This window comes from Ambystoma mexicanum, chromosome 4q, assembly GCF_040938575.1.
Source record: "Ambystoma mexicanum isolate Mex_15411 chromosome 4q, UKY_AmexF1_1, whole genome shotgun sequence".
In the NCBI taxonomy this organism is placed as follows: domain Eukaryota; kingdom Metazoa; phylum Chordata; class Amphibia; order Caudata; family Ambystomatidae; genus Ambystoma; species Ambystoma mexicanum.
In genome coordinates this window covers 623,357,923-623,368,250 of record NC_090928.1, presented here as the reverse complement: position 1 = coordinate 623,368,250, position 10,328 = coordinate 623,357,923, and the positions used below count along the sequence as shown (strand labels likewise).

At 43.8% G+C, this 10,328-nt stretch overlaps 1 protein-coding gene across 1 annotated transcript in view; it reads right to left on the bottom strand.

The window, feature by feature from the left end:
• Positions 1–7,364: 7,364 nt before the first annotated feature.
• Positions 7,365–10,328, bottom strand: part of LOC138467869 (N(4)-(Beta-N-acetylglucosaminyl)-L-asparaginase-like) — a 601,150-nt gene continuing 598,186 nt past the window's right edge. The window contains exon 11 of the mRNA XM_069608161.1: positions 7,365–7,853. Within this exon, the coding sequence (XP_069464262.1) occupies positions 7,850–7,853 (4 nt within the window). The 3' untranslated portion in view covers positions 7,365–7,849. The remainder of the gene's footprint in view (positions 7,854–10,328) is intronic.

Here is a 10,328-nt window from a genome sequence, read left to right as displayed (position 1 = left end):
ACCTTTGTTTTTGGATTTAAGAGCAGCAACTTTTTGCTGTGTGGGAAGACGGTGCTTTCACCTTTTTTTCTGCTTAGCAGTGAGGTTTGAATGTATCCCTCACAGCAACTCTGTCTTCTCTCGAAGTGGGAAAGCGTCCTGTGTACATTATGATCATGGCTGCATCGGATGCAGTTTGGTTTAGTGAAGTGCAATTGGCAGAGGTAATTAAAGGGCCATCATATTTTGAGACGCTACAGGTAAACAATGTCACAGGGAATTACCTAAACATTTCTAGTGAAAGTATTATTAGGCTCAAAAAGAAGACATTTCGTACAGAAATGCACAGCCATCTTCTCACTGAATATTTAAAGAAAAATATAATCCCTATCGGCCTATTGGTTGGCAATGAACCTTGCCTTTTTGTAGATGATGCAGAATACAAACATGCATTTTCAGGCATTGGTACCAAATGCAGCAGGGATTGGATGTCATTGATGATAAACACAGCTATAAAAAAGAGTATGTTAGTAGAAGAAGAAATTCAGAAAGCTGAATTAGCCTTTGTTACAGACAAAACCATATTGTATAGCAAAGAAAAATTAGAAACTATCGAAAAACAAGTGAATGAGTTCATCAAAATAACAACAACTAAAAAGATGGAAAAATTGGCTAAGGATATCAAGAATTTCTCCAAGGAGCTAGCATATCCCTATCTGAGCCCTGACTATCAAGGACCACAATATTGGAAGGACCAAGACAATAGCACTATGGGTGCACCCACCAGAACTAAGCGAGTGACCTTCTCTGGCACGTCTTCAGATGACGGAGATGGTAGCCAAAGGGGCCAAAGAGGCAACCAGTACAACCCTAGACAGAGAAATAGAGGGCGTGCGAGGGGAGGCAGGAGAGGATTCCAGAATTTCTTCCCCTTTCCCCCGTACGGCTATCCCCAAGGGTTCAATATTCAAGGTCAAGGTTTGCCTTTTCCTCCCCAGGAACTCCCTTTTCTACCTCAGCAGGTAGGACCACCGCCTTTACAAAATTTATTCGAAACAAGAAGAAAGTCTTACAGAAGGTAAGTTCACCTTCTTCAGTATTTAATCTCTCTAATAGAACACTTTCAATAGAAGAAAGTTCACTTTTGGAAAAGGGCTTCTCCTTTATCCCTATGAAGAACCCAAGCCAGATGGAGACAGAAATAGAATTACGAGCCTTCTTGCGTAAAGTTAGACTTAAAGATTTATTTGGTGCTAATGAAACAAATAGTCAAATGATAGGGGCTAATACCCCCATTTAAACCAGCTTCCTCCTTTATCCCCACTTTGAATATGATTTCAAAGGAGACAGCAACCTTTGAAAAAGCCATATTACGGGACTTTGGGGCCATCTATGAAAAGAAAAATGGTGAAAAAAACAGAACATAGTTTCAATTTCTCCAAAACAGATTGGAAATGTCTGCAGTCTTTAAGAAATGACAAATCTGTGGTAATTAAGAAGGCCGACAAGGGAGGAGGAATAGTTGTTTGGGATGCGCATAAGTATGATGAAGAAATGATGAGGCAATTAAACAATACTGATATATATGTCAAACTACAAGGTGATCCTACGGAGTCCATTTTGAAGGACATTAGAGAATTATGCAATACAGCTCTAGAAAAGGGTGTGCTAAACAAAAAATAATTTTTGTTCTCAACTCCTAACAAGACGAGGACTCCTTTAATATATATTTTGCCAAAAATACATAAGAGTACAACTAATCCCCCGGGAAGGCCCATCGTATCCCTGTGTGGGTCTATTCTAGAACCCATTGGTCAATATCTGGACTTTTCTTTAAAACCCTTGGCCAGATTAACACCTACCTACTTACCGGATTCCACCGATGTGATCAGAGCTGTGGAACTATTACCTTTTAACGTGGATAGTGACCCTTTGATCACTCTTGATGTCGAGTCTTTATATTCCAACATTCCGCAATTAGACTCATTAAGAGTAATTAAGAAAGGCTTAGAGAAAAGGGCAGACAAAGATACAGTACCTAGTGACTTCTTAGTTGAGCTTTTAGAGATTGTGTTGACAAAAGAATTAGCATTCTATGCAGATTAAAGGTACTGCGATGGGGGCAGCATTTGCCCCTAATGATGCAACATTATATATGTGGGCCTTAGAAGAGTGTAACATTTTGGTAGACCACAATCCTTTCACAAAAGCGTTGAAATTCTATAAAAAGATTCCATTTTTGGATCTACTGATTAAAGAAGCCAATGGAGTTCTATTGGTGGATTTATATAAGAAAGAGTCAGAAAGGAACACCATCTTCCATAATGAAAGTTTCCATTAACAGGCGCTTAAATCCAATATCCCATATGGTCAGTTTCTTAGAGCCCGCCGAAACTGTTCCCAATTAGAGGACTTTGGAAAACAATCTAATATTATTGAAAACAGATTCTACTTAGAAACTCCAAAAAAAGAGCCAGATACCAACACCCGGAGATGATATTATCTAAAAAAAGATAATGAACAAAGACCATTAAATGATCAACTTGTATGTGCATTAACATTCAATACACATCAAAGTAAGGTAAAAAAGATTATAGCCAAGCATTGGCATTTGCTTCAACTTAATCTACCTACCGTAGCCAAACCTATGTTTGCCTTTAACAGGGGAAAGAATATAAAAAAATTGGATATGCAAAGCAGATAGGAGTAGTATACAGGACAAACAACCATTAATTACTACTCTTTGGGGTATGCCAGTAGTTCTAGGCCATTACCCCTGTGGGGGATGTTGCAATTGCAACCTCACCACATCCTGTAAAAACATCACTATCAATAAGAGGACTTGGGCCCTGAGGGATCATACTACGTGCAATAGCAGTAACGTTATCTATGCTATTGTATGCCCCTGTGGTAAAACATACATAGGTAAGACATCGAGGCCAGTGAAATTAATAAACACTGAACATAGATCAAAACTAAGGAATAAACAGCTTAATGCTTGTGGCATATTTTTTAGAATTTAATCATAACCCTGATACCCTAAAATGGTGGGCCATTGAGAAAGTAAGAGGCACCGATCTAGCAAACACTGTGAAAAGGCTTTTGCAAAGGGAACAATGGTGGATCTACCATACCAAAAGTTACACTGACAGGCTTAATTCACAGGAGGAATGGAGTTAATAGATCTGCTGTGGTTACACTCCTGTCTTTAGTAATGCTGCGAAATATCATACACCGGTTTTGGCGGCCCTGCTGTTCCCTAATGATACAATAGACATTCAGACGTATGGACACATCGGCTTGTTTGCCTTTTGACGATAAGCAAGTCCTTCTTAGATAGTGACGATTAAAAGGAGCTGCTCTCTCTTTTTACGCAACAGCTGTTAGCCCCTTTCTCTCTTTCTTCAGGCAACAGTAGTTAGCCCTTCTATATCTATTTCTTTTTCTTTATTATCTTTATTTCTTTTTCCCATTTAATGAAACGTTGTTGGCTATGTGCAGCACGCTGAGAGTAAGGAGGCTGTCCCAGGGTTTTTTCAAACGTAAGCCGCTACCTGGGCTGCTTTATTCAGTTTATTTTATTCAATCTATTTTCATTTTTTTATTTTTTATTTATTTATTTCCTTTTCCTTTTTATAATCTACATTAATGATTATACTTCTTATTCTTATTTTTTGACTAACTTGGGTTGTCCTTATCTTTAAGCCTTTATCGTATTCCACCTTTATGCATTAGAGAGCGTTTTTGCTAAATTCATCTTGAAGAAATAGTCCATTTTTTTTTCTATGAGTGTACCCTGAGCTTGGGTTAGACTGAGGTAATGCCTAGTCCTCTTTCTATCTCCTTTATGATTGAAGGAGAAGTCGCGCGATTGGCAGATTAGAATGCAAGTTCCCCTTTAAAAGGAAACAGGAAGTAAACCTAATGTCCAGTTTGGAACAGCTGACTGCCGCGGTTCTGTTTCTCTGCCGTTTTTCGTGTGTTTCTGAGTAGGCGAGGCCCTTGTTTTTGAAGCCAGCATTCAAGGTATGCTAACCTAGGACCCCTTCTCACATACGAATTCTGATGCTATACAAAGGGCTAAGTCTATTGACTATCCTTCTTCTTCTTTCCCACCAACTTCCCCTTTTTTTAGTCAAATACTGGTGGGTGAATTTGACAGCGGGGAAGCAAGTGTGTCCCAGCGCGCTAGAACACTTTTTGAAGGTAAAATGACCCTTTTCATGTAAAAATCTATACTAGCAATGGAAATACTTAAAGCACCCTTTCTCAGACGAATTCTGATGTTAAGCAAATGGAAATGGAATAATGGGATATGTAGTTTCACACATTAGAAATAATAAGTCCATTGACTATTCTTCCTTCTCTTCCGTCCTCTTTCTCTTGGTAGTTATTTACTGTTGAGCGAATTCGGTAGCAGGGAAGCAAGTGTGCCCCAGTTCGGTCGAAACTTATTTAAGGTAAAATGACTTTTTTTCTATGCAAAAATACACACTAACACTGGAAAGACCAAAAGCACAACAGTACTATACCGTTCTTGTTAATCAGATATGGTTCTACACCGTTTTTTGCCAACTAGAGATACACTATGCTTCAGCTAACATTTATCTATTTTATGCTGTTATATTCAAAGGAATTGTATTTAGAGGAACACTTTGCCTTTGAGGTGGAGCTATAAATATTTCACTCGCTTACTGAACGCTAGTGGAAAGACACAGTGGGAAACCACGGGAATTGGAAATTTTTGCAAAGCAGCAAAAAGAAAACTTTTTCTAAGTGGACGTTTAAAGGTACAAATGAGATTGCCATGCTTTAAAGATATTGTTAACCCTGGCCTTCTGTATGGTGCAGCATTTGGGGGCTTATAATTGCTTGAACTGACAGGAATGTACAGTAAGGGGGTTTTCTTGGTTTCTATTTGAAGACAGTTGGGGACCTAGTGGCCCAATTTTAACAATGGTAATTCATTTACCCCTGTTGTTTGCATTTAGGAGGTTAACTAACCCTGAGCATCTTGGGTCTGAATTCATAACAAAATTGAAGTTTCCTCCCCATTTATGAAATAACGGTAGCATACTGAGGGAGCTCAGAGATTGGCCCTCATTACGACCCTGGCGGTAAGTAACGGACATTACCGGCATGGCGTAATGACTGTGTCCGTGCTGGCCAGATACCGCTAAAAGCGGCACATTACGACTTCTCGGGCAGGAGCATTGCGCCATTCTGGTAATGGAAACACTGCCATGCCGCTAAAGGCCTAAAAATGCCACTTACCGGCATCGTATGCCGTGCAAATAGCACCTCCGCCACCCTAGCCTTCCATATTAACGGTCACCGCTAATAGCGGTGACCGTAAATAGGGGGAACCGCAATTAGCGGTGATAGCAAATAAGCGGATCCGGAAGTTGCGTCACCGCACAGGAACGGGAACGAGCACGGCGGCCATCTTTTAAAACACAATCCATTGCCATCCTCTTCAACCAGTGGACACCTGACCCCCCAACCTCCACAAACCTTCTCCTACACCTATCAATCATCAGAATGCCTAAAGTTCTGAAAAAAAACGGAGATCGGCTGCGGCAGGATCGCTTTTCCAGGGAGGAGTTGAATATGTTGGCAGAAACCCTACAAGAACATGCCAACGTAGTTTTCTCGACAGAGATGACCAGACCGGCGATAACACGAAAGAAGGCCATATGGGACATGGTAGCACAGAGGGCCAGTGCAGTTGGCACAACACCCCGCAATGCAAGACAGTGCAGAAAAAGGTGGGACGATCTACGGCTCAGCGTAAGGAGTATACTGTCTGCAAATAGAAACCTGGGCATGGCAACTGGTGGAGGAGCCGAGTCACCGATCAAAATGCAGCCGTGGGAGGAGATATGTGCCGCAACCATAGGCACAGAGAGCATAGAGGGGGTCGGAGAAATGGAGAGAGGAGCCCCGACATCAGGTGACGCAGGTAGGTGCCTTAAATCCAGCCATGCCAAACTCACTGAAGTCCAGATTTTTGGGAAGTGCAATGATGCCTAACTGGGTTAACACAACACATTAGCAGAAGACTGCCTACAGGCAGTGTTGATCTCCACCTTGTACACATGCAGTATGCACACCCTTTCTGTAGGCACCCACATGCCTCCATGCTTCTACCACCTAAGAGGGAGACAACCTGTATGTCACTGCCTCCACTGTGCACCATCTAGTAATCAAAATGAATGCAGCCATCACAATGCCTGCTCAATGTCTGCAGACCCATCAGTAACCCTTTCCCTCCTTTGGTCCACCACAGGCTCTCATTTGGACAGTGCCGACGATGACACTGCCACCACACCTGCCAAGAAGGCCAGGCCCGAAGTCCCAACACACCGACCCTCCACCTCTGCTGCAAAAAACAAACCCCCACAGCAGCTGAAATCTACCAGCACAACACAGGCCAGGGCACAGATGTGCACCAAGTTAAGCACCACAGTACCACCTGTGACAAACATCCACCAAGTGGTGTCCACTGAAGGCACTGGGTCTGCAGGAAGCAGCACGATTGGCGAGACTGCTGCCACCGCAGCAAGCTCAGACAATGATGTAGGGGATGCTGATGTTGTTGTGGGTCCCCCCGTCTGCCCCCCTTCATTCCCCCTACCTGTCTCCATGCAGCCAGCATGATGATGGTATACAGGGGCAATCCCCTGATGACTCTTGGCCGGCCACTCCATGCCCAGTGGCAGATGTGCAGTAGGGGAGCAGCACAATGGACACGCCACTAGCATTATCCATAGTCCAAAAAAACCAGGAGTCGATGGAAGAAATCATCACACGCCAACAACTGTCCTCCCTCTTGACACAGCATGTGGCAGAATGTGGAAGTGCAAGGGCGGAAATGCAACAATGTGCAGAAACTGTGAAGTCTGCCATAGAGTCCAGCTCCAAGGATATTTGTGCAGAACTGGCCGCTGTGCGGCACGTACTTTCGGAGCTTGTGCAAACCATGAGGGACATGCGTCCTTGTGAGCAGGCCAGTACGTCCTCGGCTGCCAGTTCTACAAGAACCAGCCCCGTCCGTAGATCGGGCAGGAACCTGCGGCGTACAGACAGGGGTGCACCGGGTGCCGGGAGAGGGGGGTGCCAATAGAAACCGCCCTGTGGAACGATCTAACATGATGCACTTGAGTACTGACATCCACACCATGTTAAGGGGAGTTGAGGGGGAGGGGGGAGTGGGTGTGTTGGGGATTTGAGGGGGAGGGGGGAGTGGGTGTGTTGGGGATTTGAGGGGGAGGGGGGAGTGGGTGTGTTGGGGAGTTGAGGGGGAGGGGGAGTGGGTGTGTTCATTCAAATCACTATTTCAATACACTTTTTGGTTATGCACAAATCACATGTGTGGACATTGCTCATTGCATACGTGTGCTTTATTGGTGAACAGTCCACAGTGTGCATGTCCCAGACACACCCAGTGCCCCAAGTGCCATCTCCATGTGACACCCCCCGTCCATGTGTGCTAGAAGCATTGGTTAATGAGAGTCTGACGCATGTCACGTCCCTCCTGTGCATCGCTTCCTCCATGAGGTGCTGCCCCATCCCCACCCTCATCATCCTCTTCGTCAGGTGGTTGCAGTTCAGCGTCAGGGGCACATTCTGTCTGATGCACATATTGTGTAGCATTACACATGCCATGACGATCTTTGCCACCTTCTCATGGCGGTACAGGAGTGCCCGACCAGACCTGCTGAGGCAGCGAAACCGTGCCTTCAAGAGGCCAAATGTCTGCTCAATCACCACACGGGTTTGTGTATGTGCACGATTGAAGTCCTCCTCATGCCGGTTCTGTGGGTTCCGGACTGGGGTAAGGAGCCACTTCCTCAAGGGATAGCCTGCATCACCTGTATGTGGGCAACAATGTATGTGTCAGTCAGGACATCAGATTGCAATTCATTACGTGACACCATGGCATGCATTCATCTTTTACCTTGAACCCCATTTCCATGCACGAATGGAGTCACACGATGTGACCGCTATATGTGTATTCCCCTTATGGACAGTTTTGCATGCCATCAACTAGTGTACACAGGGAGGTCCAGTACCTTGTGAGTGCCCATCCACTGTGTTAGTCCATAGCGGTTGTTTTGGTGATCTGGCAGATGCCCAGTGATATTAATGCTTTCATCATGGCACCATTGCTGTCAGCCTCATGATGATCTCACTGAGCACTAAAAATGTTGTTATGCAATTCAGTTGGGCTTCTGTGTCAGTGTAGTGGTGTATTTGTGTTCATGACCGCCATGTGACTCCTTTGTGCGCAGTTATGGGGGACTGGCCTTTCAGTTGATGGTGTTTGGTGCTGTGTATTGGCTGAAGTCATTGCATATAACTACATTGCGTTGGGGTGGATGTGGTCTGATTTGGTACAGTGCACATGCAGATGGTTGTGTAATGGTTGGAACACAGCTTCATTCACATGGTAGGGCTGATCACATCTAGCATTATGTGGTCAGGTGTCAGCTCAAGTCTGGCCTGCTTTAGGGTATGAGCTTGCTCCATTACCTCTGGTACTCGCAGCCAGGTAAGGTATGCATCCCCCCCTATGTCAGACAGGTAAAGTATGCATTGGTACGTCAATCACCTACCTACTTCACATTTTCATGGCCATGACATGAGACTCACTGAGTAGCCAGGATCTCGGCCCTGCATGTCGCTCCATGTAGCGTGGTATTGTGGAGTTCCGCAGGACCATTGAATCATGGGTTGATCCGGGGAATCGGGCACAACAATGTGTGATGATCCTGTTCGAGTCACATACCATTTGCACGTTGATTGAGTGGTATAGCTTACGGTTGCAGTACACTACCTCCATGGGTGCAGTCGATGGCACCAATGCAACCAGGTATGCCAGCAGGTGCATGGAAACCCACTGTCGGTGAGGTACTTTACGGCCTTCGCAAGGGCGTTAAGAGCATGTCCGCTTGGCTCGTGATTATCCCCACTTTGTGCCATGCTGGTATTTATGGATGGGAGGCCGCGTGCCCGCGCCCTTGGCGCTGTTAGCGGCACCGTTGATTATGGTGCCGCTGATAGCGCTATCTCGGGTCGTAATAGGACCTAGCGGTAAGCGATGCCGGTAATCCTTTACCGGCATCATTTTTCACTTACCGCCAGGGTCGTAATGAGGGCCATTGTGTTTTTACCAATGTTGTTTGTCTATGTTTTTAAGCATTATTTAATGTTTTAAATCATGGTGTTGATGTTTTATATGTTGTAGCACTGATAAAGCCTTTGAATAAGTCTACTAATCCTGAAGAAGACGTTGACCAATGGTTCTGTAAAATCTGGCCAATTGATGTCAAGTCGAAACTATACAAAAGGAAATCCAATGATGAGAGGAATACTACTAGAATAATCTTGGCTACTTATAGTTGATACATAATGGTGGACTGTCAAAGTAGGAAGATTACTACTGTAAAAGTTATTTAGAATGTCTCTATACAAATTGGATTTGATTGTGAAGGTGAATGGTAGAATGGTGTGTTAGTGATATACACATAGGAGAAATATTTACACAATAATGCGCTATTTGCACAAAAAATCTTTGGTTTACACAAATATATGTTGATTAGAAATGAATTGTGGTCTTATAATTGTTCAAAAATTATGTATTTTATGAAATTGTCACAGAATAAAATGATATATTTTGAATAAGAACACACTCTCTGGTCCTCAGCATGTGTTTTCTGAAACACATTTATTGAATTTTTCAGCACATAGGGCATCCTCTCTGTTTAGTATATATTGAACTCACCCCAGATGCCCGTGTAGGGGTCCCCACCTTTGTTTTTGGATAACACTCCTCAGGTGACATGGTCGTTACGTGTAATGACTGCCCTCCTCTCCCTAGGACACCCCAGCTTCTCCCAATCTGTAACAATGAGTGTGACATGCAGGTGACCCTTCCCCCTACAAGATCCATAGTGAAATGTTATTTCACTGCAATATTTAACTGGTTATATACTCATTTACGTTAATCTGACTAATTTTATGTGCATGTTCTATTTCATCAAGAGTCTTTTACTAACATCATCACCGGCCATTCAAGGATTCTGAGGAATTAAAGTATTTAATGCCGCTTAAAATGTGAATCTGAAGGAAGTCTTAGGAACTGATTCACAGAGCGTTTTCCAACGGGGTTGCACCGTTACAAAACGTTTCTGTGAAGCAGGGCCTTAATATCTTGCTTCTAGATCCAGTAACTTACTTCTGTTAACACATTTGCAGACACGACCAGAAATTGTACAGTGCATCATGATTTTTCGCCTTCTGCCATTAGTCAGGGTTAGGCACTTGCCTATAATGTGAATGTGAAA